The following is a 23,913-nucleotide window of genomic DNA, read 5'->3' as shown; positions in this document are numbered from 1 at the left end:
GATGTTTTTATGATTACCAGAAAGTCATGTGTCACTCTCTGTGACAGGAACATCCTGATGCTGGACGAGTAATGGCCAGATATATGGACTTCATCTCCTCACTATTAGTTCTGAAAAGTCGCCGTATTGTGTGACGGCAGGTCATGTGTTTTTTCACGTAGTATAATTACTACTAAGAAACCTCAATCCCGCCCCCATGCAACAGAAATCTCTCCTGCCCGCTTTGCTGTCATTTTCCCTCCAAAAGAGGAAGTTTCCGCCGTCGATGGGAAAGATAAGTGGCCTCACAGCCACTTAATAAGCAGCAAACACTTCTCTTTCTTGGCGCCGCTCGCGAAAAAGTAATCGCTTCCCCACTAGTACAGCCCATGGACTGTTTGGGAAAACCCTTAAGTTCGGTTCGGATACTATATATTGGCAGTTCAGTGAGATACTAAGTTCAATTAATACATTTCGGGCCGGTTTCATGTAATATGCTGCGGTTAAACAGGTCTTCCAGGTTATTAGAAAATATCCAATAGTCCAGGACGGCGGTGCAGTCGGGCCCACATCTTCATTCCGCTGGACCAGCGAGGAGCTCCCGGGAAGAATGGCTGTGGAGGAGATCGGTCTGCATCCTGTAATCAGCAGCTTCTCGGAACAGGATACGGGCATGGCAGCGGAGTCTGCGGCCAGGTAAGACAAGCCGGGCTTTTGCTTGTACGTCTTTTCCCTCCATGTCAGTGTGGTCTGTTAAAAGTAATAGATGCACGTAGGACTCGGTCGATCTTGGGAGGCGTTTCATGACGTATCGTCGCAGGTTAGCCGGTAGATGGCGGTATGGTACCTTGGCCAAGCCGTATATGGACCATAAGTGTCCGTGGAGAACGTGCCTTAGTATGGAGTGCAAGGGAGCCTCCTGGAGTAACGGTAAAATGGGGTGTGTGATAAGCACGAGTGGTAAAAGTGGTGCAAGTTAAAGGTTGTTGCACAGTAACAGTGCCTTCTGTGAAGAAAAACACAGGGGGTGGAAGCAGGGGCAGCCCAACCATTTTTTGGTGCCCTAAGTAAAATGTGATTAACCTAGTTCCCCATTTGTCATCTTCCTTTCCAATCTGAAAGACTGATCAGATGGGGTGGGGGCTCTGGTGGCGGCTGGGCCCTTAGCGTAAACCTGGCTCGCTTACATCTTGGGCTGACCCTGATGGGAAGTTGCTCGATTGTCATTTCAAATCCAATGCTCTGGGCAGATCGTACCAAGCAGCAACGGAAGTGTGGTGGTGAAGAGGAGCTGCATTTACAAGGCTCCGGTCTGTAGAGAAGGGGCACAGGGTAGCATGTGCCTTAGCTGACTGAGGGGGAGACGGACACGGCTCAACTTAATGCCCTCCCCCTAAAGCCTGCTGGTGTCTTCTCTCGCCCTGGCAGGTGGTACAGGTGCTGTACAGGCTTGATGGCATGCAGTAGACCTGGCTTGGTGTCTGCCCCCGTTTACGGAGTCCGCAAATCCCTGTTTCATTGGGGATTGGGAAGCAGCATCCTACGTGTTGGTCTCTAATGAGATGCAGTTTGTAGTCAAGAGAGTAGGAGTGTTTCACATGGGAAGAGGGGGGACACACAACATCATAATTTAAATACAAAGGTCTATTTATTATGGGGGACAAATGACGCCAGATTATATATGGGGGGGGGCACACCTCTGTTTATAGTGATGGGTGTGTATGCAGATGTACTGTAATGATTTTGCTGGAGCTTTTCCAAGGGGGGAGGGTTTATTGTGTTTGCCGGTTAATGCGGCCCATGTGTTTGGGGGGGGGAGGGGGGTCAGCCGGACTGTGTGGTGTGTGTGGGCTTTGCAATCAAGTGTCTGTGAGATTATGGGTTTATGCTGTTTTCTGTAGTTTCTCTGCTTGTCCGTGTTTAAGAATGGGGCTTGTTCCCCCCCCAGCCAGCCGCAGTTATAAAAGGGGTATTTTGATCGCACCGTTTGCTGTTCTATCAGTGTCATTTTATTCGTTTATCTGACCATTTCAACCGAGCTGACGAGTGCGCAGTGTCTGTCTGCCTTTTCTCAGATCAGTGAGATAGCTTATTTTGTTGCAATGTAAACACGCGGGGAACGTGTTGCTAGCGTAACCTCATTCTGGAGCTTCTTTTAAATGTTCGGAATAAAGTGCATTTTAAGACTTGTCGTGTTTGTCTTGCATGGTGATGTGCTGAGTGGATGCTCTGGCTCTTTCTGGAGCAGGTCCAGGCATCTCCCCATAGGATGCTGTCAGTTTTAAGTCTGGACCGAGTTGGTGCTGGATGGGAGATATGGCATGTATTGTTAGAGCAGCACTATAAACTTTGGAACAATAGACTTGTGTGGGGCTTATTCAGTGTGTGTGTGCTGCGTTTGGGAGAGGAAGGTGGTAAGTATAAGTGTCAATGGAGGCGAAGCAAGGGAGGGAGAGGACCTGGCCTAAGCAGCAGTATAAGGAAGGTGGGATTACAGGAAAGGTTTGGCAGGGGAGTGTTTGGTATTTGTGACTGGAGTTGGGTGCTAATGGAGGACATGGATGAGTATGGGTTAATTCAATATAATGGTTTCTTTAGCTCTCTTTCACAACCTTGTAGGGCAGCATTTTGTCAGCGCAAAAGCCAACCCCATCAGAACACAGCCCTCTCTCCGAGTCTTTAAATGCCCATGCGAACGGTTCATTCACATCTCAGAAGCAGCATCTGGCATCTCCAGGTGAAACAAAAGTCTGTACACGGTTGACAGCCAATGCTGTCTTCGCTTTGGTTCCAGGCCTTCCGTCCAACACACCATGCCTTCTGTCCCATGTCAGTCTGCTTAGTCCTGACACATCAGTTGAGTTCCCATGGCCTTGTGGAGTCTGGGTTTTGTAGTCCTTTGTGTGGTCCTGCTGAACCTCTTAGTGGCATTACTGCTTCTCCTTGAAAACAGCTCCTGTGGGCTGCCAGGTATCACAGACACCTGTCAACAAAGCGCATCGCCCAAGTTATCACCTTATCTTGTGTCCTGCTCATGTTTCTGTGCTATCCATCTGGCCTACAGTCATCGAATCTTTGCAATAAGTACCATTCACTAATGGCACCTTTCCGCAGCCACCAAGACCCGAGCCGCACCACAAAGAGACTGTTTCCTCTTGTAAATTATGCAGGCCGTACCTGTCCCGTAACGGGGCTGACATGACCCAGCTTACTAGCGCGGCTGAGAATGCGACTAAACCAAGCTGGTTGCATCACCACCATCTGATTGGTCGAAATGCACAGAGATAAAGAACTGGAATTATTCATTATTAGTAGTATCACACATCGTGATATATTGATACATTCCTCTGAACTTAAATCTCTATCCTCTAACTCAAAAAAGTACAGAATGGATTAATTAAATGGATTCATAATGAAAATTTATGCAGGCGAATGCTAATTGCGGTAACATTTGATGCTAACACAACATGGCTATTCTCACAACCTTGCTAGCTTAAATTAGCGCATAGTAAATCATGATGTACACCGTATGCACAGTACATAAGCATCGCTTCGGTTTTATATCACTGTCTTTCTCCAAATGCGACAGTGCCTTTACCAAGGCGACGCTTCTGCAGCGGGAAACCACAGTAAGCTGAACTCGCGCTGTAACTAGTCTCCTCACGGTATGGATCAGGTACGACTCAGTTCCTGCAGGCTAACGGAAAAGTGTCATAACTCTTCTGCCCATAGTATTTTAGACTTACACTCACCTCATATCTTCACATGCTGCATGGACATCATCGATGCCAACTCCCTCTTCATCATGCAGTCCCTCCTCTTCTGTCTCATCCTGAAGTGACATAACAGGGTCTCGTTTGGCAAACATGGTTGGCAGGCAGACAGAATCCCTACCTCCCTCCCCCAGTCATGCCGACAAGCACCTCCTTCATTCCCACATTGCATTTACTGCACTTACATTTTTACACTTAGACTAATGTTAACATGTTCTGCATGCATATCGGCCATGACAGCACACAGTCCTGTCATATACTGTTACAGTCAGAGCCTTCCTCTCACCAGAGGAGGATGATCAGCGTGCACAGCATCAAAAGGATGACTCCCGCTAGCAGGCCCAGGCACACCAGCACGCCCACGTTCCTGTGATCCTCCGGGGGTGGCTCTGTGATGGAGGGCACACGACCATGACACGCTAACGGCACATGCCACCGATCATTCAGTTTCTGACATTACAGGATATACTTGCCACACCTATTTTCCCCTCATCCCACCCCATCCTAGATACTTTACCAAAAGTCTTACTGGATTTCAGCCTCTCTCCTTCCCTCCAAGGCAGACCCACCGCACACAGCACACCAACATGGTGTTTCCTTTGGCCCGTGGCATTTGGCCTCGTCCACTACAGCCTGGCTCCTACACCCCAATCTCCCTTCACATGCACCCCCTCCCACCGCCGACAATTCAGAACCAAGGCACGCACACTCATGTTACTAACGCAGCACAGCCTTCCGCTTCATTGGCAACAAATGCACAACATGTGTGTTTCTGCATGAAAATAGGCTGAGTCAGTCCCACTCAAAATTTCCAAGTGTGGAAAAAATCATTTCAGGCAGCAGTTTCACATTTCTGATACCCAAGGTGGTGGATCCCTACAGCAAACTGCTGTCTTGTTTTCCTGGGACGGTTTCTTATGACACCGCAAGATCTCTCGAGCCAGCTTTTTTCACACACACACACACACACACACACACAAATATATATGAATTATTTTTTTTCCCTCTGGACAGCAAGCTCCATCAGCTAGCCAGCCAGCTGAGTGTACATCAGCACAGCCAATCAGACGAGCTCCCGGCAGGGGCGTATACTCAAGGCTGCTCCTCCAGGCACTCTCGGGAACGTGGCATACAGATCTAAGTCAGTAAGGCGTTGGCAGAGCAGTGACTGACCTAAAAATAGCCACAACCAACTGGCACCATCCACATAGTGCACAAGGGAAGGTGTACTACCCACAGCAGAAGTGTTTATTCAGTCACTAAAAACACCCCATGGTGCCTACAGTGGTGATACTGCACTTCTCCATGACTGCTTGAGACAAGTTGGCTCATCCATGATCTACTGCTCCATCTGACACAGCAGGACCTGCCAGGGTGGACAGCTGGGCCATCTCCCACTCCCATAATGCATCTCTCCTAGGAATGTCACTAGGGTGACGAGATGCCGTAGGCTAGGCATCATGAGGAGACTCCACACTGGGGCCACAGTCCTCTCTCCTTTACCCCATGATGAAGCCAAGGAGGGCACCGCCGCCAGGCAAATGTATCTCATTGGACCTCACAGAATATAACCCAGATGACTGCTTCTGAAGTCCATAAACAGATCAAATGTACACTCTTGGCAATCCACACCCTGCTCTCCTCTAAGACTTAGCCCTCTAAAACAGCTCTCAGCACTCCTGCACACAGACAGACAGACAGACAGACAGACACACACAGGCACCACACGCCACATACCTGTGGACTCCACTGTTATCGGCTCTGTGAAGAGGTTGTAGGCCGGATCCTCCTTCGTGGGTGGACTAGCTTCTACTTAAGTCGACCGGCAGACATAAGAAACACAGCAAGACAAGGAGGCCTCAGAGTGCCGTATGGCCGCTTCTCCTCTCGTCACGGCTCATCAGTGTGCCACAGCACCCCCTGGTGGTCTCCACCTTCTAAACGCTTAAAGAGCTTCTGTGTACTCCCAGGTAAAGTCAACAACCTCATCCTCCACTACACCAAGCGGGAGCCCTGATCTGTGATTACACTGCCTCCACATACCAACTAAAGTCACTAGTGCCCGGGTGGGAAACCTCACCGATCCAGGGCAGAGCCTGCAGCTCAGGACTCCACTCGCTCCAGCTGCCAAAGCTTAATTCATCTCCAGCCTGCACCTGAATGAGGTGGGGGTGTCCAGAGACCACATCCGTGATCGTCACGTTAGTGTCAGTCGTGCTCCTCTGGGAGGGAGAACAGGTCGACATCAGGCACGAAACACATCACACTCACAATATGTGCACCACAACTGATTCATAAAACCCTCCTCGGGGCAATGTTCTATTAGGTGTCCTTCAGAAGCAGAAACATATGCACCAATAGCCCCCCCCCCCCCCCCCCCCCCCCCCCCCCATCCAACACTTACCAGTACAAAATAAATTAAGGTCGAGGTGTCTTCTCCCACAATATTAATGCAGACAGTCCTCCACTCTATCATTAAGCTATCCCAGCATTCTCCCATCGATCCAAAAGCAGTCTCTCACCTCAGACCAGATGTTGGAGCCCACTGGCCGGTAGCGCAGTTGGAAGAGCAGCGGGAAGGCCCTGCTCTGCGGCCACGAGCTCGGGTACCGCCAGCTAACTCGCAGCTTTCGGGGCTGTCCCGCCACCGGCTCTGTGGTCACTGCCTCGGGGGGGTCAGGTCTCACTGTGTGCAGGGGGACAGCAGTCAGGTCAGCACATGGGTGAGACGGGGGACACTGACGACGACGGGACACCTACACAGCTTATGGAACTGCAGCAGTATCCGGGTGGAGGCGGAGCCTAGGGGGTTGACCTCGGTGATGTTCATGGTGACTGTGTGCCACCACGCGAATGGATTACCGATGGTGCACTCATTGGGCTGGGACGGCTCCTGGTGGCACGTCGCCACAAGGTCATCATTCCTGCAGATCACATCCAAACACCAAAAAGACTTCCCATTATTCAAGGGTCATGTGAACCACAGTGCTGTAAACTACAAATTTATAGCAGGACCAAGACAGCGGTGGTCACATGACTTGGCCCATGAGAGCAGGTGCTGATTCAGCACCTGGGGAAAGGATTGTCTTAAATATCATCGCTGTGCAATAAAAAAAAAAAAAAAAAAACACGCATCTACAAAAATCCATTATTTCTGGAGCATGAGAAACAAACGTCAAACTACAAAACAAACCTAAAGCTACATAATGCGACAAATACAAACCTATCATTACACAGCTATCATTGAACAGTTTAATGTTATTAATGGACTTACGTGGACTGTTGTCAGTGAGGCAGATATGCTGGTATCAACAAGAAACAAACTAACCTCATTTTATATTCACAAGTACCGTTAGTGATGTTAGCTAGCTATCAAGCTATCAACGTTAAATTGTTATAATTAGCGATATAAAGTAACCCATAGAATTGACCACTGTGAATACAAATGCTAATTAGTACAAACATAAATACTAGTTAAACAGATGACTTGGTCAATCAGGTGTCAAACGCTACCAGTAAACAGGCGAACGGGTGTATTCCATCTAATAAAGTCACGGTTGTCAAAAAGTGGACATACGCCTTTTTCATCAGACAGTGACGATATCCTTATCTGCCCAGATATCAACTAAGTGGACACACCACCTACCTGTAGGTGGCGATGAACTTGCTGGGCAGGTACGTGTTCACCAGTGGCTTCCAGGAGCAACGGACGACGAAGTGATTGGCCATCCTGCACGACACATTCAATGGCTCCGGGGCACCTGGGGAGACCACAGGGGGGAACCATTCATAGACACACCCAGCCAGGACACATCTCAAAAGCTATAGTGTATGGCTCCCTGTTAGCTATAGTGTATGGCTCCCTGTTAGCCACACGCTAACCAGCCATTCACAGCCAGTCATACTTATAATAATAATTATAATAATAATAATAATAATAATAATAATTATAATAGATACTTTATTGATCCCCATGGGGAAATCGTCTTTACGCCTCCCTCAATTTGCTCTTTGTATCTATCTGCAAAGGGCTGCCACCTGTAGTGGCACCCAGGGAGCTGGGGGTTAAGGGCCTCGCTCAAGGACCCGCAGACGTGCTGAGGCTGGGTTTGAACCGGCAACCGTCTGATTACAGGCACACAGGCTTAGCCCACTGAGCCACTTGCTGCCCTTCATGACAGGGTTGCCCCTACTCCCAAGTTTACCGCCCATCGGTCGCAGTGACCTCTGGATGAGCATGAGAATAGCCACTGAACTGCATAAGACCCCCCCCCCCCCCCTGCGCCCAACAGAGCATGTACGCAACGTATCACTGTATCAGAAACCTCCACCTTTCCTGTCAGGAAGCTACAGAGGTCACTGGGGACGACGCTTCCTGCCTTTGAGAGCCCAGCATTCCGGCTCCGGCTCCATCCAGCCCTGCTCCACAAGTGCACGACTTCCCTCGCTTGTAACTTTCTGGAGAAGTCAGCTTCCGCTCCAGTTTACAGGGCGGTCACACAGGTGGTTAGTTCAATTCCTGAGGGCAACTGTTTTTTCTTAGAATGGACTTTGATGGCCAACCTGTCCCAGCCACGCAACACCCCCCCATGTCACCTCCACTCCTGGACAGGCAGACCTCACTCTGTACTGTGACGATGACATCACATGACCTCGCTAATGGCTCGTTTCGGGAAGGAACGGCTCACGTACGGCCCAGGTACAGCTTCACCGCGTGGACCACATTCCCCTTCTCGTCGTGGCAGCTGTAGATTCCCCCCATGTGCTGTTTGGCGTTAACGAGTGTCAGGCCGCCATCCGACCCCAGGACCGTCTGTTCTGGAACCGGTGTGCTCCCGTTCAGTCGCCACTCCGCCAAGGACCTGTGGCACCCAGGAAGGTGATGGCAAAGAGTCACACTCTCCCAACATGTGCTGGCATTGCCATGGGGATGACCCCTGTGAGCGACCCCCACTTACCTGGGCCATGGGGAGCTGCAGGCCAGCGTCACGTTGCAGTCCAGGGAGCCGTACTGGACGTCTGCAGCTTGTCGGAAGAGACATCGAATCTGAACAACCACTCTCCATGTAATGCCCAGCCATATTGAGAGCACGGGGGGCGGGGGGGGGCAGATACACAACATCGACTCGCTTGTTTCTGAGTCTTATTCTGTACATCTGGGGTTTGTTTGAAGGGCAGCAGTAAGTGTGTCTGTTAAGCCTGTTTTGTTTCCAGTGAAGGACAGGCCTCGTGGCTGAATGAGGCGTCCAAAGATATAAACACAGGCAGAGACTGTTTCCTCACACGCGTTAAAATGTCACATGCCCTCTTAAACCCAAAGAATTGCATTGTGGATGAAAGGTGGGGCCGCTGCAGTCCCAGGGCCATGTCCGCCACCCCGGTCACATTACATACTGCTTCTGCTCAGGAAGTCCATGATGCAAATGCTGACTTGATGAAAGCACAGCCCACCTAGCTGACCCCTTCGGCTGAACGCCAGTCATGCCACTAGGGTTCACAGCTGCCGTTAATCATTAACAGCGAGTAAATAAAAACAGTGGCTGATTCACAGGGCCCATACGGGTCTACGCTACCGTGGTCTGCCTCTCCTGCACACGTCCCGACACAAACAACTTTACCTCTTTCCATACACTGGCCATTTGGACAAACCACTCAGAGCAAAATCATCACACCATAGCCTGCCATCCAGTAATTGCTCACCAAGCACTTGGTCCCTCTTTACTCAAATGATATGTTTCACCAATGACCTTTCCCTTTCAGCTCAGGAGAAAAACACTCAAGTTTGCTCGCTCGATTGACATGACACAGATTTCACACTATTTTGCCCCCAGTTATTCCCTCAGGGAATCTCCTGGAAGACTCTAGCTTCAAACAACTGAATGCATGATTTCTGCCTGTCACAGCCCCATATACTCATTTCACACTGGTTTCACACGTGCCACGCACAGATCCCTCAACTGGCAAGAGAACTCTATTCTTCAGCTTACAGACACGCCTAGACATTTCGCTAATGGCATTCTGATGTCAGCAACCACCGAAGGGTCATCTGTGGGTTTGTCTGACCTCAGATACACCCTCATTAGTTCATCTCCAATCCAGCTACACCCAGGCGGGCGACTCACCTTCAGGGATCCATGGCTCAGAGTTGACGTGAACACAGAGGATGGTGAGGATGGCGAGGGAAATCAGACCACATGTGTGGGTTGAGGTGGCAGACATCTGAAAGGAACATATGGGGGGGGGTTTCAGGGCATGGCACTGAGCAGAGGATCGCCCCCGACATGGTGCGCATGAGACCGCAGCTGGACGCAGTGGCATGCTCACATGGGCAAAAAGGGCAGTGGTACATTGTGTCCGTGCTCTGGGATCAGCAAACAGGTCACATGATGTCAGGAGCACACGGCAGCACCGGCCACTTGCCAGATGGCCCAGTCTATCTCTGTTTATTCATTTCCCCTCCTCCCCCAGCTGCTAATTTCCTGCTCTATACTGGGGGGGGCAGGTTCCACAGTGAGGGCACCGGGTTTGGGTTTCTGAGGGAGAACGAGAATGAAGCTTGGTCCAGGACCTTCGAGATGATGTTCCCATGCAAACTCGATCCAGGGGCCGCCCTGCAACCCCCACCATGTCCCCATCCGCTCCCCAGCGATATTTCAAGTGGACCGTCGCCCCTCTGCAACACGCTTATCTACGTGCATTTGGGCTTCCCCATATTCCCTGTATGTGCCCTGGACTTGGACAGCATATAGACGTGATCCCGGAGGGGGGGACAAGGAACCTGACTGCCACCTCCGATGAGAATGTCAGTTCTGGGGTGGGTCTGCTTTCAGGGGTTTCACTAAACCAGCTAATTGGAGAAGCACCCTTCCAGTCCGACCAGTCTGAAGGCTTAGCAAATACCTGTGGTGAAAAAAGCCATATCCCAATGTTAAGACAGCCGAGAGATGGCTCTACCTCTACTGCCGCCCCAGAAACCGAGGACTGAGATAAGAGGGACACAGCACATGGGTTCAGTGACCCGGGGCTGCCTGGCCTTGTGTGGAGGGGTGGGAGTGGCTGTCCTGTACTGAAAGAAGATTAAATGAGAGTGACCCCGTAATCGCAGTCCTGCGGACATCAACATCTCCAGGAGTGTAAAAAGGCGCTGCTATAAACAAGCGGAGAGAGCGACTGGGGCTCCAGTAAACACAGAGTACTGCAGCCAACGCACAGAGAACGAGAGCTGGGAACTGGGGGGCGTCCATCACGGCCCCAGACACATGGAGCAATTCACACAGGCAGAGATGGAGGCCATGTGGCCCCTAGGCAAGCTTCACCACCAATACCCCCTGTCTGGGAAATGGGCCTGTGGCCACTTTTGTGGCCCTAATGGGTCGACTGACACTGGGTGGAGGGCATGACAAAATGCCACAGTCGAGCGCGCTAGTGAAAAGCCCTCATGACAATCACACACTGAAAGACATCCTTGCTAAGTCAGACTCATTAGACCCAGGGAAAAAAAAACGTGTTGTCTTTGGCCGCATTCTCTCTCTGGCCGGGACCTTTCTACGAAATGACCAGCCGCTCAGTTCTGAGGAAGCGCACGCCAGCGAATGAGATTAGTCCCACATGTTTACGGCACGCGGGCCTGGGGGGGGGGGGGGGGGGGGGGCTCTGCATTGCATGGCTCCTGCATGGCTTCAAAGAGAAATTAATCTGGCACAACGCACCAGCGACTCTGCCAAATATGAGCGGAGGAGCGCGGCTCGAATTACGGAGATATGAATGTCATCCATTTTCAACAGCACTCCCCGCACCGCTGCCCCGTACTCATGGGGCCCCCAACTCCTCAGCCGCCATATTCCCAGACAAAGGTCCATTGTTTCAGAGCCCGGGATAAACGCCTTGCAGAAGCGCCTGCATGTTACTATTATACTGAAAGGTGGGGGCTGACAGCTCCGCATATGGACCCCATTCACAGGAGGCCAGTGTGGGAAGCGGCTGCCTGGGGCCCGCAGGGGTTTGATTTCATGCCCCCCCCCCCCCATGTGTGACACTGGGTTTTTAAAGGCAGCACATCCAGGTCGGACAGTGACCTTCTCAGCTAGTGACACAGGGGCAGAGAGCAGAGAGAAAGCCACCCGCAAGCTGCGGCTCCTGTGACCACCACTGAAAGGTCGCGACTCAACGGGTTAGGGTTAGTGAACGCTGACACCACTAACCCGACTGATCAGGAAAAGAGAAAATAATACCTCTTATTACGACCCCATAAGGAGAACTACATGGCGACATACTGGACAAGGGGAGGGACACCCAAATTCAACACGGCATAGCACCACTAATCGGGCCTCATTCTTCTCAGGAGAAAGTCAGTGGATGGTCCCTGTCTGGCAGGTGGAATAAACGGCAGCCACTAGCTGCATTTCCCCCTGGGGGGGTGGGCTGACTAATGGTTGCCTCAGTTTGTGGTTTTTACAATCGAGCCGCCTACAAACGTTGTCAAATGTCAGGGAGTCATGCAACAGTATCCCTCGCCTTTGCTACCCTTCTCCGGTCCCTAGGATCGCGCTGCCGGTGAGGAAACAATGTTTACCGTTAGAGCTATTCAACAAGGAGGATGCGGGTGCCAGGCGAGGACCTCAGGATCTCACCTGCCTGTTTAGTGTGAGCTCCGCCTCCCGGTCCTCTGGCTTCCTCATTCCCATCATGCTTTGAAGCAGGAGCCCCATTCCCCCACTGATCCTCTGGTTACCATCCTCTTGTGATACAAGTCTGAACATCACCCACCCAATGAGTCACTTACTTATAAGCAAACTTATAAGCTTCTGAATGGCTTTTTTTATTGGGGGGGATGATAACAGGAAGGATAACTTAGTAGTGACATGCCAGAGATGCTCTGGGGGGGCTCACACGAGTCGCGAGGTGAACCACCAGACGATTGTGGGTCTGGACCCACAACTGGGAAAGTCACCACCCTGATGCAGCCCACTTCTCATGAGGAGATGTGTAACAGTATCCGGAATGTAGTGAGTTTGAATTCCATAAATGGCAGGTCATATCACTGCTGTGCCATTAGGCAGGGTCCTTAACACCATCCGTTCCAGGGATGCTGGCTGACCTTGCAGTCAGATCCCAAAACCTGCTGTCACCTGTACAAACGTGTCTATGTCTCTCCAGGTGGGCTATGCGAAAGCTACTCAAATCCCCTACGGGGAAGAATAAAGCACTGCTACCCTCAAGTACCAGTCAGAATTCACAGGAGGGGCAGGAGGCATTCACGTGCAAACAGGGGCGGGGGCAGTTCCAGGCACCTCTCTGTGGTACCAGATGGTTTACACAAAGGGTCATACATAGAGGTGCTTGATGTACCTGTAATGTCTTCAGACCAATGGGGACTGATCTGATTACCCACTTTCACTCCCAGGAAATACAGCAAGCAGCTGCCACTTAGCCTTTCCATGTTCATGCAGCGGTGAATGTGACTGCTGTTAACCCTCAATGAGATCCAGAGCCCAGCGGCCCACACCGGACTGCAGAGAGGACCCAGGGCCACGTGCACTCACACGTAACACTGAAATGTCAACAGGAAAGACGCGGTTGCCGTCCGTCTTGTTAATGTGCTGAGATTTGATGGAGGAAGAACAGGAAACCACAACCTGAGTCCTGTTGTGCATACGATTCAGTGAGAGAGCACAAAATTATTAGGTACTGGCGTCATCATGAATAGGGCCTTACATTTTTGCCCTCTGCTGCATTCAAGAGATTCTTTGAATTGAGAATCAGCTTCACATTAAAATAATCAAATACAAGTAAATCTCTGGAACTCTGGACAGCCAAAGCTCGAATGAATCCCAGTCTTGGGAAGGCAACATTAATCTGCCTAACGTGTGGATTAATGCTCAGCCAAAGACCCCCCACCCTCCATGAGTTTGTAGGACAAGCTGTGATGTGCACAGAGATGCACTGTGCTGCAGTGTACTTTGGGTTAAAAACAGGGGCCTCTGTGTAAATAAGCAGTAACACAGCGAGCATTGATCCAGGATGGAGGATGGAGGGGCTCACCTCACCAGCAGGACCCTCTGCCCCCCGCACACGCTCCACACACACACACACACACACACACACACACACACTCTTCAGGCGCGGTTAGTCCTGCCCTGCCAGATTCACCATATTCCCAGCAGTTTTTTCCCCCCCACATATTTTCACTAGATAAACAGAGAAACAGTAAAAGATGGCCGTTTTAGCCTGGCCATGGATGGCATGGCAAGGGTGTATCGATTAGCTCCCTGACAGCTGTCCGTGTTTGCCTGGGAACAGATTGTATGGAACACACAGCGTCCCCGATGGTCCCCTGCATCCAGTGCTGCCTCTGCTTCAACGTGACGCGCAGCTGGGGAGGGACAGCGAGGGAACACGAGAAGGGCAGAGGCTCCCTGCATCTAATTAAACTGCTATAAAGGCGAGAGGCTGTTTTCAGCCTCGATGAGCTTGTCGTCCCTGACACACAAGCTGCAGAAGTATCAGGCATTTCCTGCTTTTCATTACAAAAGCCACCGGCGTGAGACCCCATGCACAGCCCGTCCATATAGCACAGACAGAGCACAGAAACACGGTCTTCCCTCCTCCCAGCAAACGGCACCGGCCCTCAGGATCCCTGTCCCTTCTCTTAAAAGTCAGCAGCAGCACTTGTCTGGCTGAGGACTTTGTCCCCCTCCTTCCTGCACATTTCCACCAAACAAAACAGGCTCTCGATGCATCTGAAGATGAACAATGACCGTTTTCCCTCCCGATAAAAAAAAGCTCTGTTATCGGTGCTTCATTCACCATGATCATTTTGGGCCAAACCAGAAACCCGAATGCATTTTGCTGATGTCTCTGCCTTCAGCTCAACACGCTCCAGCACGTTGTGAACCATCGTAAAGACAAACGCCCCCTTCGGCGTTGGGGGCCACAGAGACCAAATGATTATCCGCATGTCTCTATGGGAGTTCCGTGTCTTTAGGGGGCCGGGTTGGACCGGGAGCTGATTTCAGCCTTACCAGTGTTGAAACCAAACTTATGCCTGCTGAGCTGCTAATCCGGGGGGGGGCATGTCGTATCTCAGGAGTCCTCTACAGGTGCACATTGAGGTGGGGTGGGAGCACTTCATTAAACCACATCAGATGCCAGACACTCATATGGGGTGAACTGAGAGAACATGCAATGAGAGTCTACTCATGGGAAGATCTGTACCCCAGTCATCTGGTACCCATTACAGCGGTGCGTTTGCCCTCAAACTCCATGCCAGTGAATGAGGGAGGGGCCATGTTTTCTCCTGCACACCCTCCCCTTTGTTTACAGCTTTCAGAGGCCCTGAGCCCACAGAGTTCATATGCTGGATTTCGCAGCCAGGGGGCCATCTGGAACGACACTCTTCGTTTATAATAAATCAAAATGACATGATAGCTCTGACAGACTGGGGGGGTCCACGCATCCCTCTGCGCTTAAAGTCGGGCAATCTCCCTGTCTGAGCAGTTGTACATACTGGAAAATAGTTAACAGCTGCTTAAAAGCAAAGTCAATGCTGGCAGTCACGCTCCGGGGAGCCCGGCTCAGCGGCTCAGGATAGAGCGAGCAGGAGGGCCATTCTCCGCCCCTTGGAGGAGGCTGCCTGCGAGGTGCCAGGGGAGCAGCGCTATGCCTGCACTCTGGCCGTCAGATGAAAGGCAGACGTCTGAACGGGGGCGAGAGGGCCCCAGCTGATTTATCAGCCGACACCCAGCCGAAAGCCAGAGGAATTTATATGTAGGCAAAAGACATCAACGCACAAAATGTACTGGGAGGATGGAGACCAAAGAGGACAAGCTGAGTACCAGCAACTGGGGTATTGAATAAAAACTGGTTGCCATGTTTATCCCCGCTCGGGTTTGTGTGGCCTGAAAGACCACGGTGTGCCACGCTCCTGCACTCAAATTACCGTGAAATGGCACTTTCGCAACACAGGAGCAGAACGCTCGCAGGCCTGAGTAAACACGGAAGTTCATACGTTGAGCAAACCGGGAGTCCCCCTCTCTGACCCAACTGGCCAAACCTCGGCCATCCAAACACACTGCGAGGCCCTGGAGCATATCAAACATAAAACATAGTGGCTGGTGTGAAATTTATAGAAAGGAACTTGAGCCACACTCTGAGGGTTATGTTCCCATGCAGGGCAAATATGACACCCTTCAGCAGCTATCAAAAGACACTGCAGAATCACATACAAATATACAGCCAGACGGATACGAGATTTAAGGTTGTCATGACGGCCTCCTCCTCGCCGAAAAAAACGTGGCCTCCAGCCACACCTGGGGCAGCACTGCTGGCGCCGTGGTGGGCGGGGCCACTGAACAAATGGGGCGGCGGAGCACTGGAGATCAGCGTCGGGATAAAGTGACAGAGGTGACAGCCATCATGAACCCGCCGGGCTGGGGACGCGGCGCACTTGGCGTCAGTGTCATGCTCCATTTCCCTAAAGGTGTTATGGCTATTTTTAGGAGCTCGCCGCAATCTGGGTAGGGCTCCACCACACAGGAACATATCAACCCTGACTGACAGACCGTAGCGCCCGGAAACGCCACACAGACCGCCAGGGAGACCACACAGCAAAACGAAGCAAGCATGAAGTGACCCGAGACGGGCCCAGATGCCGTGTGTGCGGATCATGCACAGGGTTGCATAAATTCCACATGTGGGAAACGGGCACCAGCCCAGTTTGGGACTTTCACGTTCCCTTTATCTCTGTCGTTTGGATCACTTTTGCTGGTTTTGGACCCAATCACCCAAACCCAAGCCTGACCTTGAGACCTGAACCCATAATAGACTAGTTACTGTTTTTCCATCAAATTTTCCTTTTCTATACCCCACCCCAAGACAAATTTAATTTTGAGTCTCTTCTCGAATGCCCAGTCCTGCCCTGGTTCCCTCCTGAAGCAGGGGTTTGTGCGCAAGAAATGGCCGGTGCTGGGCTGGAATGGCATCTGTTAAGCTCTCCCCTCCGGCAATTACACCCCCCGACCCTCTAGTTCCTTTGCAAATTCTGTTTGATTTTTCTGGTAATCGACCATCTACATGGGGGGGGGGGGGGGGGGGGGGAGGCCAGTGATGAAGGCAGCAGTTCACAAGCATGTCATAAATGTCAATGAAAGAACAGCAAGATAAAAATGAGCATGACACATGGCATCTCATGCTGCTGCTAGCAATAGTGATGCAGGCTGTTGGGGAAACGACATACGGAACAGGACCCACTGCACATATCCCACAACGAGCACTAAATGGGATCCTGGCAATGACCCACCCCAACTCCCTCAGTACCGTCCCACCTCGGGATCTCTGCTGACAAGGACACCCCCACCTCAAGGCCACCGCTCTGGACCTAAACTTCCACCCTGTGCAGCAGTGTCTAATTACACAATGGGTGGGGACAGCACTCGCCGCGACACAGTACGCGGGCTCTGGGCTGCCTGATATGGCATCCAGCCCTGATCGGAAGCACCTCCTGCTGCCACCGCCCTCCCCCGTCCCCAACCCCGCTAGCCTGATGAGGCTCTGGCACGCTGTGGGTCTGTGCTCCTGAACATCTTCCAGTCTACTCCTAGAATGAGTCACGGTGAAGGCCGGACCCAGGCCCAGATTTCTCGTCACTGGGAGGTCTTTACGAGCCATAGTGAGCCCAGGACACACCACCCCTGCAAAAGGGGGAGGAGGGTTTCAGCCTGGGGTTATCACATTACATGGCAGTATTCAGCATGATTGCTGGGGTAACTGCAATTCAGAGCGACTCTTTTACACTAGGAGGGAAGAAGCAGACCCATAAGGACGAACCAACTGCTACCTGCGTCTCAGCTCTGCACCATGGACCCAATTTGAAAATATGAACAGGACTGGACGATTCCATCCTCAACACTCAGACTGTGACCGACATCTGTGTAGGTGACAACACTGTGGTTAGAAATGGACCCACTTTAGAGCTTAACCTTTCCCAGCATTGGATCCCTTGGCCCAGCTGCCCCACACATCGTGGACCACACACGGTACCCCAAATGTATTCATGATCACCTTCTAACCCCACACCAGATCAGCTCACCTACTGACATCCCAACTGGTTTCTAGAAGCACTGCAAGTACCAGGGTGGTCGAGAAGAACCCTGGCCTGACCAAAGATCGGTCTGGCACTGTGGCCAAGCCGATGTTTGGGCACCGCAACCGTGCCACCGCAGAGCATTCCTCTCCCACCACAGGCTGGACAGCGTGCTGAACGCAGCACAGCGTGCTTTGGGGCGTGCAGACGGGCTGCAGCCTGCATCAGACTCGCACAAAAGGCCAAACGGGAGTGAAGTTGAGCTACCAAAGCATTGTCAGACTTTTTTAAGAGTCTGATTAATAAATAAGCTTTGAAACACTATATGTCTCCGTTGAGGCTCGGTTTTCTTCAGACCATTTTAAAATGGATGTCTGCTCTCCAAACCGTCCCCCAACCACGGCTCATTTCATTCCACCAATCGACTTCTCTTTCATGTCCCTAATGACCCTAATCAGCTAGAATCACCCCCCACCTCTACACGCGACACTCCAACCACAGTTAGCGACAGAAACGCAAGGCTGCCCAGCGCATCAGCACAATCAGAACCAGACTTGATCTGAGCCTTTAAAATGAGATAAGGCCTTGAGGATAACCACATGGGGGCGCCCCACAAACCACCCAGGGCTATTAGCACATTTTCCTTTCCTGCAGGCTTCCCCTAAGCCTGTCAGCTTGATACCCACCGTGATTGAACAGCAGAGAAAACAATGTGAAACACAGAGAGGTCAAATCCCAGCTTAAGCACCAGACCGTCAGCCAATCGTGATCAGGAAGAAAGTAGCACCTAAGAAACCAGCTGTTACACTTAGTTTTTTTTTTTTTCCATTAATCGGATTCCCGCTTTAAAATGGCCTTTTTTTCCGCCCCAATGCGCACCTCATGGAAACCCATGTGTACGCCGGTCCATCTGCTCATCACCAGTTTAGAAATCACTAGACAAACACATTCCACCTGCTTTGCACATTTGGCCAAATGCATCTAATGGCAAAGACATTTTAATGGTGCTCTGTTGATTTTAACGCCGCACAACCGCGCAGCTGTCACTACTGGAATATACTGTTAAATGATCACTTGAAAACAAACGTTTTCACGAGCACACATTGGGAAACGCGGCGTGGGCAGGCAGGACGCGACGTGCTGGCGGAAACCACGCTATCGCTGCGAGCCGCAAACTCCAACGGATGCTGGGGGAAACCGCCGAGGTCCCCTGCAGAGCCTCCAAAGGTACGGCCAGCCTGGAATCTGGCACCGACACAGGGCCCCCAAACGAAATTAAGCTTTGATGACTGAAAAGAAATATATGAAAGGACAACAAGATAATTTTTTACTATTAACAGGGAAAACTTCCATTAAGTCAAAATTGGAAAGTCTGACATAACAAAACTGAAAGTAAGTCTCAGACAGTACATGTCCTTGTCTAAGGTCTCCTACCCAAAGCTGGAAAGGGAGCTGCACGTGATGCCCGCCTTCTCCACCAGTACACAAGTTCACATTCCTAACACTTCCAAACCCGGAGCATATTTTCGGTTTTTACACATCCGTTCAGATTAAATAGCCTCTCTGAAGTTATGACAGGCAGTAATACTAATAATAATAATCGTGGCATTGGTATCTCACGCCTAAGGCACTCTGAAAAGCTGCCACCAGGGATTAAAAATACTTGCTGAACTGCTTAAACATTAAGACATCAAAACAAGCAGTCCTGAAACAGTACTACCTGCATCCTTACGGGTAACTTAAAGTAATTGAGGAAAACAGATTAAGAAGTATGTTCAAATCTTAAATGGTCCCATATGCTCACATGCTACCCCCTCCCCCCAAAGTACAGCCACTGCGTTGTGACAGATAAGTGCAAGCATAGGGACAACATGCTTTGTGTTTCCTCGCCTGTTGTCAGTGCTCTACTAAGCCGACAGAAACGTAAAGCTAAAAATGGCACTGAATGTTAAGTGCCGCTCTGCCTTCTGAGTGACCCTGCCACACCCTAGTGGGCCCCGCCTACCACCTTCGGCAGGGCCAATCAGGTCATGACACTGGCCTGTCATTCATGAGGTACCTCAGTAGTATGGAGTTCTGACTAAAGAGGTTAACTGTGGGTGTCACCTCTCATTGTTTTAATATTTTACGCTACATGTCCCCAGTGGACTATGACTCATAAAATGGTCTCAGCTTCAAGTGAGAGCTTCAGAATTGTGATTTTGCTCCTTTTCAATGACAAGATTCTCGCCTGAGGTAAAGCCAGTTTACCTTTGAATCCGAGCAGAGACCTGTAACTTATAAGGGGCAGCATCCAACGCCAAAGCGAAAGAAAAGTATTAATGCGTCCGCACCGTCGTACGACCTTGGGGGAAATGAATTAACCCACAACTGCTCCAAGTCCGAAAACAACTCTATTTAATCGCTTTGCTGTAGTTTTTAATTTATTTAAGTTGGCTATAGTCTTCCCACCTTATAAACGTTACATTCGAGCTCCCATTTGCATTCCAGTTTTTTTCTTTTTCTTCTTTTTAAAAAAATTTACAACCCAGATTCCCCACCAGAATTAAGGAATGCGCATATGCTGATGTTTTCTTAAGCCCAGCAAACAAGTTAAATTCTTCACCCTAAATTCCACCAATATACGTCACTAGCGTTCATACAGCTGAAGACACTATTGACTAAACAACGATCAATAAGGATTTTTGCAACTGGCGGCACACTTTGTTTACCTACTGGGTGAAGCATTCAGCTTTGCTTGAGCTGGATGCAAGTTGTCAGTAGTAAACATTTTACTGCACAAACGTAAAGTCGGGTAATTTTGTTGTGACTAAACCGCTAGCTTAACGTAAGACGCGGGTGGCTGAAAACATTCTTAAGTAGAGAAAAAGCCAGCGATCGCACACCCATGGGGACCACAAACATAAAACGTAACCGAAGTATGCGGGTCCCATCATTAGTGAGCAAAACAAAAAAACAACCCTGGGTTTACTGTCGCGGTCGATTTTTTTAAATACAAAAAGACTGCGTGATATTCAATACCGCTGAGAATAAAGGTTAAAAGGCAGCCCATGGTGGTCGTCCTGCTTGACGACTGATGCACACCCTTCGGAATGGAAATGCACACACGGGACGCCCGCCCGCTCGACTATCGAGGGAAACTTTCTCGACTGTCCTACTCGACATGCGGGCAATGTACAGCCTCGGAAAAGCCAACACAGGGTCACCGGAAAACAAGAAACTCACCTTAACTTCAGATCGTAGGGGTTTTGTCCCCCGATTAAAGCGGCGTTTTCGTGGGACTCTTCTCCATGGTATCGGCTCTGCCTCCCGTAAGCTGCAAAGACCCGGGTTTACAGGATACCGAGTCGCCGGGTTCCTAAAGGAAATCAGCCATTGGCGAGCCGTGCTGTCAGTTAGAAGCGATGGGGCCGGAGCTGGGGGGAAAAAAAACTTTCTTCCAGTTATGTACGACCCCCTTATGTAGACCTTAGACCAGTTTAAATGCTTTGAGAAGATAAAATACGAGTAAGATTTGGGATCTACGGTACCGACCGGTAGATTATTTATCAGAGCCTCGGCATCGCTACACCTTCCAGGATTTAAAGCGAATTTACCTCATTTGAAAGTGGAGACCGAGGGAAAGCAGCGAGAATGCGGCGGGTCCGTAATGAAAGTGTTGTGGAAAATTTCCGCCGTGGGTCAGTACGACTTTGGGAACTTGGGAGCAATAGGGGGGGGGAGCTAGAGAGCGCAGCTCATTAACATACGGCGACCCAAAAGGAGCAGGGTCCGGAGTGATCTGGACACGAGAGCTAAGTCCCTGTCATTCCTATTACGAGTAACCTTTCCTTTCCGGCCCACTAAATCTTAAACATATATCGGATTTCATCTAAAAGTTGGCTTTTCAAACCACACACAATTTGTGTAAACCTATATCAAATGTAAAATAAACAATTTCAAGCCGAATCGTAAATGTAGCTCCAACCTCCAGATACGGTTCTATGTCGTAAATAGTCAGATCACGGACAACTGTCTTAAACAAAAAGACGCATCTTCCTTTTATGCGCAATTTGGTTGCTTGTATGCATTCAAAACACCTTTGATGCCTTGGGAGATATTACTTCCAAGCGTCGAACTTCATAAAAGCGTAAATATGGCAAGTTAAAGCAGGTTCCCACTGAAGCCTCGGGCGAGCACTTCTGTCATATAGACCGTGCAAAATCCTGACCCACGTATAACTTCCCGGTTTAACACCCAAATCTTAAAATACAAACAGCCGTTCCTCTGCAATAAGTCACCAAAAAAAAATCAATGAATGGAAACGGATTAAATTCTATGTTCAGTCTAATAGTCAAATTAGGTATTGTCAAGTGCCAACATTCAGTTGGTAGCCGAGAAGTGCATATGGGAGTCGCCTTATCTTGCCCATCGGATAATTGTTGGAAACTACTTGGTGTTCAAGACCTTATTTCTCCACCCAATTTTAGAAAAGATCCTTCTCAAAATGCCCAAAACGAAACACCCGCCCTGAACATTACAAGACTTGGGGCAAAAAAAGAATAATAAAAAAGAGTATATATGAGTAATTATGAACAATCATTTTGGGCGCTGCGATGAGTTCAAACTAACCTCAGTATTTCGCTGCTACTTTCACCATCAAAACCAACAGAATGGGAGTTTTCGTAACAAATATTGCTTTACATCATTCAGATACCACGAAACAAGATCACACAATTGAGTGACAGAATATTTAGGGGAAGCATATGCGCGACCACGTTACTGATGCGGCATAACGATCTAAATTTTGATTATTGCTGTATTGATTATGCGTGCAATAATTGAACCCGTATTGCCAATATCGGCAAGATTAACACAATTGTACAGCACGTGCGTGTGACGTTCTTCATATTTCAGTCACGATTCAGCGCCTGTCAACAAGTTTTTGTTTCTTAGAGCCTCGAAGTACAACACATTATATTTTCTGCGTCACTTCGACCGCTATTAACTGGCTGAAGCGGTGTCCTATCGCTTCTTTGCCAAGTTAACACGACAAGGGCAAACTGAGTATGACAGTATGAGGAAATGGTTACAGCCGCAAGTGGAATCTTTGATACTTGAATAAAATATGTCACGTAACGATAAGAAAAAAACAGTTCAAGATTACCTACCAATGATTTATCACGTCATGCGGATCTCCATGCACTTGTTTGTGGTGAGAAGCACAGTGAAATGTGACCTTGAGAATTTAGGCGAGGAGGGGCACCTACATGCAGTCTCCAAATGAAGTTAGGGCGCCAGGACATGGAATGAACAAAGTGTGCATGTGACCCGGCTGGTGGGAGAGCGGGGAACGTCTGCAAAACTCTGTTAGGAATCCCAGAGGTGTGAGGCAACAGTGCTAACTACTGCACCACCATTCCGCCCCCTCTGTTAGGCCTATATTGTCGCAAATTAGTTACAGGTGAATGCAGTTGACAGTTATTGATTACTTATTTGGATATTCGCCAAATAAGCCAAAAACATATAAATAATAGGCTACTGAAATTATTTGGATCACTTAAAATAATATAATGCATAAATATCAGTGTAATTTAATATTTCATTCTGTAAGTGCATAAAACATCCATAACATTTTTATAACCTCCCATTTCTTTCTTTCTTTCTTTTTTTAACTGTGTGATCTTCGCATCTTGGCTTGGGTTGCCTACCCCCCATGCATCTTAGTCTCTCTTCACTGTACAGATCTAAAACGGCTTGATTCCTGTGCGCCGGTGTAAAAGTGCCGTTTGTCTCGGGAACCAGCCTTACCCACATATTAGCTGTTTCGTTGACCGTGGAATCTCGCGTTTCTTGTAGTAAACTTTTTAAGTTTTCAACTGGACACTATATATTTTTTTCTTTCCCCTTTTTATTAGATGAAACCGGTCAATTAAACGACGCAAATGTGCGGTTACTCAGTTATAATGATGGTAATAATAAGGGATTGACATAACTAGTAACTTGCGTACCAGTTATGTGAATCCCTGATAATAATGTTCGGTTTGCAGAATAAACCAAAACTCGCGGTACGGTTCGATTCCGAGCATTTCTGCCTTTAGT

The 23,913-nt window shown here is 49.6% G+C and overlaps 1 protein-coding gene across 4 annotated transcripts; it reads right to left on the bottom strand.

Annotated features, from left to right (window-relative positions):
• Positions 1–1,608: 1,608 nt before the first annotated feature.
• il11ra (interleukin 11 receptor, alpha) lies at positions 1,609–23,104 on the bottom strand. Of its 4 annotated transcripts, none has more exons than XM_049021432.1 (13): positions 22,983–23,104; positions 21,058–21,248; positions 9,875–9,971; positions 8,711–8,777; positions 8,445–8,614; positions 7,399–7,513; positions 6,513–6,676; positions 6,275–6,438; positions 5,833–5,974; positions 5,490–5,564; positions 4,039–4,141; positions 3,732–3,811; positions 1,609–2,962 (listed from the first exon to the last, which is right to left on the bottom strand). In XM_049021432.1, exons 3-12 carry the CDS (start codon positions 9,969–9,971, stop codon positions 3,733–3,735), a joined length of 1,176 nt encoding a protein of 391 aa, XP_048877389.1. In that variant the 5' UTR covers positions 21,058–21,248; positions 22,983–23,104; the 3' UTR covers positions 1,609–2,962; position 3,732. The 4 variants fall into 4 exon arrangements, with proteins under 4 accessions (XP_048877389.1, XP_048877388.1, XP_048877392.1 ...); XM_049021431.1 differs by lacking the exon at positions 22,983–23,104 and adding an exon at positions 21,429–21,555; XM_049021435.1 differs by lacking the exon at positions 22,983–23,104 and adding an exon at positions 21,429–21,555 and having other exon boundaries at positions 8,711–8,771.
• Positions 23,105–23,913: the final 809 nt, after the last annotated feature.

Source organism: Brienomyrus brachyistius, chromosome 7 (assembly GCF_023856365.1).
Source record: "Brienomyrus brachyistius isolate T26 chromosome 7, BBRACH_0.4, whole genome shotgun sequence".
NCBI classification, from domain to species: domain Eukaryota; kingdom Metazoa; phylum Chordata; class Actinopteri; order Osteoglossiformes; family Mormyridae; genus Brienomyrus; species Brienomyrus brachyistius.
Note: the sequence above shows the minus strand (reverse complement) of the source record. Positions and strands in the feature narration are given on the sequence as shown.